At 40.6% G+C, this 8,628-nt stretch overlaps 1 protein-coding gene across 5 annotated transcripts in view; it reads left to right on the top strand.

Annotated features, from left to right (window-relative positions):
- Positions 1-277: 277 nt before the first annotated feature.
- The window catches only part of LOC140910300 (uncharacterized), a 118,584-nt gene continuing 110,233 nt past the window's right edge, over positions 278-8,628 (top strand). For all 5 annotated transcript variants that reach the window (XM_078852458.1, XM_078852455.1, XM_078852456.1 and 2 more), the window contains exons 1-2: positions 278-365; positions 3,828-3,863. In XM_078852458.1, coding sequence (XP_078708584.1) covers positions 351-365; positions 3,828-3,863 — 51 coding nt within the window. In that variant the 5' untranslated portion in view covers positions 278-350. The remainder of the gene's footprint in view (positions 366-3,827; positions 3,864-8,628) is intronic.

Here is an 8,628-nt window from a genome sequence, read left to right as displayed (position 1 = left end):
ACTCTTTGTGACTGTCGTGGCTGGTTGCACCGTACAGGTGCAGCACACTAATCTTCTGACGCAAAGTGCAATCTCTGCCATAAGAAATGAAGCAGCAGTTTAAAGACCATCTCCATCCATGATCTAAGTAAGCATCCTGCTCATAGCAGTTATTTCAACCCGTCAGGAACTCATCGTAGGTAAATTGGTGCCTTTTTGTGGGGCTTTGTACATCTGAAGACAAACTTCTGATTATGATTTTGTCGACTCCTGTTCAGGGTGACCAAGGACAAGCTGGACCCCCTGGTCCTCCAGGGCCACCAGGACCCAGAGGTCCTCCAGGAGACACTGGCAAAGATGGCCCCCGAGGGATGCCTGGAGTACCGGTGAGTTAGCCTAGAGGATATAGAGGCATCACTGTGGTATATGAGTGTTTTACAAGCATGAATAAATTTAGACTCAGAAACACTCCTGTGGGGTAGGAAATATTATTATTCACATTTTATCAATACGAAAGCTGAGCCATAGGCAGGTTATATGACATACTTATGGCAACACAGTCAGTAAGTAGCCAGGCTAGGAACAGCACCCAGATCTCATGACTCCCAGTCCTGAAAATTGTTTCACCCGGTTCCTGACCTTTCTGAATTGTTCCCTGATATTCTAATTATTGCAGTGCTGGGCAGCCTCTTTGCACATAAGAAGAGAATGTTTCCACACAGCTTCTCACTTAAAGCTAAACTTGAACCTAGGTTATTGTGTGTTTGATTAGACTTCTGGTTCCCTAATGATTAATATTTTAAAAAAATGAAGTTAGAAGAAATAGATTGTTAAACTCTATACGCTATTCCCAGAGCCTGATTCTGCCATCCATACTCAAGACGAGCGGTAAACTGCTCCTCAGAAAGTCCCATACATTTCAATGGCACTACTCACAGTCATCATTTGTTTGGGAGGAAGAATCAGGCCTTTAGCTTTTTGGCATTTTGTTGTTGGAAGCCTGCCAAAACTTTTTTAAATTAAAACATAAATACAAAAGTCACTTGGCCCTATTTTTAACAAGTCTTGGAAATGCTCATGATTTTACATTTTTGTGACGTACTAAACTCTTTAGGTTTATTTTAAGGGGATCCCCCACCCTCCATTTTCATAGTCCAATGGGACATAAAATCAACATTGTGAAGGAAAATTCATGATTTCATATGTGGGGCCAGGGCAGAAAGACATAAACCTTTCCAAAAGAGTCCTTGTTTGGGTAAAAGGTAAAACCAAAAAGAAAACACATCCAAGATCATGTTCTGGTCTCATTCTGAGTGCCTCATCCTACATTATATTAACTGTATAAAATTATAGAACATAACAGAGCTGAACTATTATTATGTTAAAACTTCTTTGGAAAACCCAACAAGACCTGGCATTTAGAAGTCTGAGTCCAAAAAACCTTGGTTGAAAAACCTTTGATTAGAAGATCACTGTGAAAAGTTGTACACATCTGCTACTTTCCATTCTTTAAGGTTCATCTCAGCCACCCACTCACTTCTGCCAGTGATGCACCATCCCTGCATTGTTGGGGAAAAAAAACTTTGGACCTCATTCTGATATCCCTTACCCTGGTACAACTCCAGTCACATAGTGGAGTTACTCCTGCATTACAGTTGTGTAAGTGAGATCAGAATCAGCTGTCTGACTCCAATAGTATAATTTTTTCTGGATAATGCACAAGAGGCTGGGGAAGGTCAACAATGATGGAGAGCAAGACTGATTATAATGTGCTTCTCAAGCAAAGGGAGCAGAATGAGAATAAGTAGGCACAGGGACTGATTTGCCCTTTTACCTTTACAGTCCTTGCAAGCCATAGTGAAGGCACTTTAATGGGACAGTCTATGAAGCCTTACACTTATACTCCTCTATACCTGTGGATAAAGGCCTTCAGTTCCTTGGGCAGTCAATACAGCACTTTTAGCAAACACTAAGTTGACATGCACAAAAAAAATAACATTTAAGAATAGTTACCTGCAGCAACTATTTACCAGATGCACAAATTGCTTCCTATCCAATGGCAAAGCGATCAACAAAGATGGAACAATTTAGTGACATTGTGGCAATGTCAGAGAAAGCTAGGATGTCTGAGAACTATTCCATTTCCTTTTCTAGCATTCCGTGTAAATAAACCATTTAGCTAGAGTTCAGGTGTATATAACATCAGTGTTTTCTTATATTTTATTTAGGGTCCTGAGGGCCAAATTTTCAAATGTATTCAGGTTTCTAAAAAGATGCAGATAGGCACCTAGTGGGATTTTTCAAAAGCCAAAGTGGGTTTCCGAGTGAAGTCCGTGGGACTTTGCAGAATCAGCACCTTGCAGGACTGGACTGACACATCCAACAAAGCAGTGATTAGAGAGTGTAAGAGAAGAGACACTGCAGAATTCCACAGCTAGAGGACACAGACCCCTCCATCATCAGCAAAGTCCATACTAGAGCAACCATTAATAAGATCAGCACTCTGCCCTCCTCTTCAATTCCACGTATTTAAAAGAAAACTGGCCAATGGTGAGGCTGCCTTATCTTATCTTCCCACCTGAAATGGATGTATTGGCAGTTGCACCAACACCTAAGTTTCAGTACCGCATGCATCCTCAGAAGGGAATGGAGTGAGAAATTAGGTCTCACTGCAGCTATTCTGGGGCTTTCTCAGTACTTATGTCCCAGAATACAACAATGTGCTTCTGAAACCCTAGCATCATTTAAATCATGTGCCAGTAGCATGCTCTGAGAAAGTTTGAAGCAACTCTGACTCTGCTTTGCTTCCTTTCCATCTAATAGGATTGTTGCAACATATAACCCATCAGTTTTGTGACACAAAATAGCTAGTGCCTTCTTTACCACTGAAGAGCAAATGAAAAGGTTCCTATCAGTCAGCAGAACAGTAATTCTTCTTTTGACCTACTCAGTGTGAGAAAGAATTTGGAAAAGTTCTATGCTGAGATTTTCAAAGCCAGCTATAGGATTTATCCACACAATTCTCACAGAAATTAATAGGAGCAGTTTTCAGAGTAGCAGCCGTGTTAGTCTGTATCCGCAAAAAGAAAAGGAGGACTTGTGGCACTTTAGAGACTAGCAGTGTGGCTTTGAAAATATCAAGCCTAGGATTTTTTTAGCAGTTTATGTAATGTGCCAAAGCACTAATTTGCAAAGAGACAAGGTGGGTGAGAGAATATGTTTTATTGGACCAACTTCTTTTGGTGAGAGAGACAAGCTTTCAAGCTTACACCGAGCTAAGATCAAAAGCTTGTCTCTTTCACCAACAGAAGTTGGTCCAATAAAACATATTCCCTCATCCACCTTGTCTTTCTAATATTCTGCAACCAACATGACCACAACAACACCTACTTTGCAAAGTCATTTATAAGCCTACTAACAGAGAATGTAATATGTAGTTGTAAATTACTTTGGAATGCACAAAAAGCAGGTCTTAGGATACATATGCAAAACAACATTACTTCATTTTCCTTTAAAATTGCAGTTTGCTGGGAAGGAATGTTGTCTGTTCATTAGAACAGGGGACTGGAAGTCAGGATATTTGGTACTTAAGAACTCTTGAATTAAGAGAATTATCCCATTGAAAGATTGAAAAACCACAAGCAACTCTTTGAAGCCCATCATGTTACCAGGAAGGATTTTTATCTGCCATTTTAGTAGCCAGTGATCATAGTAACATATATGTCCCTGCAGCTGTCAGGTGCTTCAGTAAGTATTTTGGTATAATGTAGTTAATAGACATTTTAATGTTACTAAGTAGGGAGTGAATGTAAATAACATTATTGATATAAATCCAATTTGTTTTTAAGGGAGAGCCAGGAAAACCAGGTGAACAAGGGTTGATGGTAAGTACCTTTATTTCTTCTGTTTCCAGTTCACTAAACAGTTATAAAAAGTACCTTTATGTTCTCTTCATAAGTAATAACTCCAAAGAGTCTTATGATTTTGTTCTGCTTAACCCTTTTTTATTACAAAAGTGTATGGATTCTCCTCTGTAATGAGAGACTTGAATGACAGATCTCCTATGCACAACAGGCTGACTCTTAAGGCCAGATTCTTCTCTCAACTTACAGAAGCAGAGGGGACCTCAACCAGCTGGTAGCACGGAAAGGAGAAAGAGCCAGCCGAGTTGCACAATACTCCACTCCCAGGGAGTCCCCATATATGTCCTCCCTTCAAAGCTTAATTGTTGCCTCTTGCCCAAGTCTTTAGAGAGCCCAACTCTCACCTGGCTCTGTGGTGACAGTCCAAGCCCCTTTCGCTGATGGAACAATAAAGAGGAAATGCTGCACACTGAAATTCACAGGGTCTTCTTCTCCCTAGGAGTTTTTTCCCCATATATGGGAGCATCTGGCCCTTAATTCCATAGTCAAGGGAATGCATTTTTAATGAGTACAATGATCTGGGAATAGTTGTGTTCTGCTGCATCAAGAAGACTAACCCCATTCAATTTGAAATAAACCCCCACTTCAACCAAAGAGCCGGTGAAAGAGTGACTGCTGCCCTGTGCACACATGATATGTGGTCCATACACTGGTTTTTGGCCTTTGAGGTCTCCTCTCACAGTGCTGGCCAGGCCCAACCTTATTCTCTTATGAGAGCTGACAAAATCACAGCCCATGGCCCTTTTGGATTTGTGGATCTCTAGAAGCCCTGGGTAGCAAGATAACAGGATCAGTAATCAGACACAAATTTGATTGCTTATAGTCTGAATTTCTGAAGGTTTGAGCAGAAATGGTGTTGTTTTATCTTGAAAAAACTTCAGATTATTTTGGATGGCAATAGGCACATATTCTTAGAAGCTGATGAACCTAAGAAATGTCTTGGCTCTGAAATGTCCTGCTGGGAAAACAGTTAAAGAAAATCCTATGGCTTGTTCATTTGAAGATAATGATTAAGGAAAAAAGAGTACCACCCAATGTTCTGATCAGTTTATTTCTTTTCTCCTTCCCTCTTCTGTTTTTCTGATTGCCCGTTGATTATAAAGTGTATAATAGCTGCGGGTTTGTTTTACGTTTGCTTTAATACTGTTCTACGTGCTCTCATTAATGCCCTGTGGACCAGATTCACTCAGGCTCTATAGCAGTGTCTTCTAGTACAGACCTTGGCACAGGATCACCAGAGGCAAAGTCTACCTGGATGAGGTTTGCAGCAGTGCACGGTGCCTGCAACCTCCTTGCCACTGGTAGAGACGGAGCGAACCATTCCAAAAATTAGGTTCAGTGGGATTACTCATGTGAATAAATGCTACAGTATCAGGCCCTACACTATTTCTGTGGAAATAGGCACACCTACCTCATAAGGATGTCATAAGGCCTAAATGTTGGTAAAGCGCCTTGACATCTTCCTGTAAATGTGAGAAGTATTTTTAGAATGGGGGAAACTAAGGTTCCAATCTTTGCAATTATGGACCAACAACTGCAGTGCACATCTTGAAACTACTTAGCTTTGCTAACTATTTTCTACTCTCACAAATAGTCAGTCTTGCAGCCTTCCAAGTGGAATAACACTTCACAGAGAGGGACTGTTGGGAGATAATGAGATGATAGCAAGTCTTGGCAGCCTGTGTGTCAGTGTTCACCCACAGCGTACAGTACACCGACACGCACAGCAATTGCACACCATATTGTGTGTTACTCCTTACGTAGTAGTTATGGCAGAGGTTTCATCAGAATAGTTCTCAAAATAAACCCTCCCTATACTTTCAAAGTATATTACAGAGACACTGTAAAGTCATATAAGGTCTGAATTCACACAGGCTTAAAACTTGACTAATATAGTAGCAAATATAATTCTTATTTAGAAGCACCAATTAAAATCAAATCTTCACACACATTTTCCCTCAATTTGCTTGCATAACTTCGCTTAACATTAATAAGAGTTATTCAGGCATACTGAAGTAAGGACAGATTGGAACTAAAATATGATGATAGCATATAGGCACAATTTGCATACATGTGTAGGGCCTAGAGTGAGCACAGTGACTTTTTAAATATTATTCACATGTACATAGAAGTCACTGGATGTATTAAATTCTTATATGTAAATTTTAAACAATTCATGCTTCTGTACACAATAGTCTTAAATCATTTTAATGTAGCTGGATTCCTGAGAATAATTTTCTTCAGTTAAATGAGAGGTCCACTGACTTCAATGGAGTTATGACGGTTTACACCAGCTGGTGGTTGGCTCCATTTTACTGAAAGCTCTTGAACAGATAGCAATGTTGCATTGATTGATAAAGGAAACACATACTTCAGATGAAATCAGTAGGGCAGTTGGTATTACAGTGCCACTTCTCACTTGGAGGAGGTTTGGTTGGACCAGCTTGGGGATGGCCAACCCCTGGTTCCAGAGAGGCACAGGAGAGGAAGTGCTTGTGCTCATACATGCAGGAGCTTAGTCCCAACTCTCCCAGGTGCCTTAGAATGAAGGTCGGAGTACCCCTTAAGGAGAGAAGGGGTTCTCTGCTTCTCATTGGCCAGTGGGACTCATGGGGGAATAGAGGGAGCCAATTAGCTCTTACAGGCACCCTCATTTCAGTGTAAAGATGCCCCATAAGTCTTGGGGCCATCTTGAGGCTACTGCTGCCCCCTCTCCCTCCGTATTGTTGAGATACTGTTGATCTCCGTTTCCTAGATACTGTGGCTCTAACTGATTGTATCTTCTGTATTGGGGAGGTGTTTTTTCCATTAGGGCCAAATTTTCAGGATGACAAGGATGGAAGGGTCCCTTTCCTTGCAGCATCATGGAAGACCAGTTTTAGGTGAAAGAGAGTGAGAATACAAATATTTAAGGTTAGGAAGTGATAAAGGAGTATTTAGTTTGTCACCTCTTGTGTCTTCGGTCTAATACAGATAAAGGTTAAAGGTAGTACCTGGAGGTAAATCTGAGTAAAAGGCCCAGGATATAACTAGTTGTCATTTTTGTGTATATGGAGAGAGGAACACTACGTCTTCTGAGACTGAGGTAACCCTAATTTCCCCTCAAGTGTGTGTAGGGTGGGCAGAAGATTCAGAGATGGGCTGAGTTGTGGAGTTAGGCTAAAGTGAGTCAGCTCTGAATTATTGGTTAGCTGGTAGGCGGCTATTTAGCTCCATACTGAACTAAGTGAAATGCTTGGTATGTGAGGGGGTGAGTGGATTGTGCCCCTTCCAACCCCCACACTTGACGCCTGCCACTTACTATCCATCCTTGTTGTCTGCGTTTTATTCACTTGTGTGTCCCGACCAATATGCTGTACAATCTTTAATACCCAAGAAGTGGTTCCCATTATTTCCTTCTCGTTTTCAGAACTGAGAATAAGAAATTTGAATTGTTGATCATTTTGTACCGGGAGTTAGAATTTCTGGTTGCAAACTAGTGAGTGCCTCATTTGTGGTTTGTGACAAGAAACTTCAACTCCTGGCACTGAAATATTAATGTTCTTATACTGTTTTATATGAATACTTTGCAGTCTCCATTTGGAGTGTTTAAACACTTCTTAAAGCATTTTGTGTCAAGTTCAGTGGTATGTGCCTGCTGCTTTGTGCCACGTCAGTGGTACAGAGCAACTGGACACCTGGCTTAACAGTCAAGTAAGCTAATTTTACAGCTGTTTTGCATCCCTAGAGTAGTGCAAAGCAGCCAGAGTGTACTGGTAGTAAATACGGACCTTTGCTTTTGGGATGCAAAAGTTTCATGCTACTATAATCGTCCCTAGTGCAAAACCACCCCAAGCTACGTATAAAGTCTGTAGGATTAACAACTTTGCATTTATCCACTTTCACTGGGCAACTCTTCTAGAAAACATGACCTACATGTTGTTTTTTTCAGATATGCAAAACAAGGGCCTGATCCTGGAGTCCTCTCTCATAAGAAACTGTCACCCTTGAAGAATAGTAGAAGACTGCAGGATCGGACCCTGAATTCTCAAAGTGCCAAATCTTGAAACTGAAAACCGATTAATTTTCATATGGAGAAAAAGAAAGCAATCTAACTCTGAAATAAGCTTAAAGTGGTTGTCAAAACGGAGACTGTGAAGTGCTATTAGTTTAAACTTTGGTGAAATCCTGAGGGGTAAATCCTCAGCTGATGTAAATTCCCACAGGTCCATTGATTTCAGTGAAGTCTGCCCTGAAGTCAGTGGAGCTGTGGGAATTTACACCAGCTGAGGAGTTTAATAATTTTGCTTTTATACGTGTAAGATCTAGACAAAGCTATAGTGCTCTATTTGTGCCGTTCTGGCAGTGTAGTCAATATAAATCCTGGATGAGTTTATTTTAGAATTAAGTTGGCTACAATTTGCAACTTAGGGGCTAAAAGTTGGCAGTCAAATTTTCAGCCTATAAATCCTAAGGCAATTATTCCTTCCTCCAACACAAATCTAGGTGGCTGTTTGGAGTTGCTCGTGCCAGTTGCCAGCAAGAATGTCAGTCATGTGGTTTTCATCCTTTTTAATGTTCCTCTACCTCAAGTCTCTGCATGTTTTAATTTGGCATCTCATATGAAAATATAGTATGCGTTTGTATGCTTTTGTATGTTTTAAATATACCTCTAGTATTTGAGAGTAGACGAGATGTAGTTGTTTTTCAAAATGGATAATTGTCTCTCTATTTTGGAAGGCAAAAA

This window comes from Lepidochelys kempii, chromosome 4 (assembly GCF_965140285.1).
Source record: "Lepidochelys kempii isolate rLepKem1 chromosome 4, rLepKem1.hap1, whole genome shotgun sequence".
Taxonomy (NCBI): domain Eukaryota; kingdom Metazoa; phylum Chordata; order Testudines; family Cheloniidae; genus Lepidochelys; species Lepidochelys kempii.
This window is presented reverse-complemented; position numbering and strand designations above follow the sequence as displayed.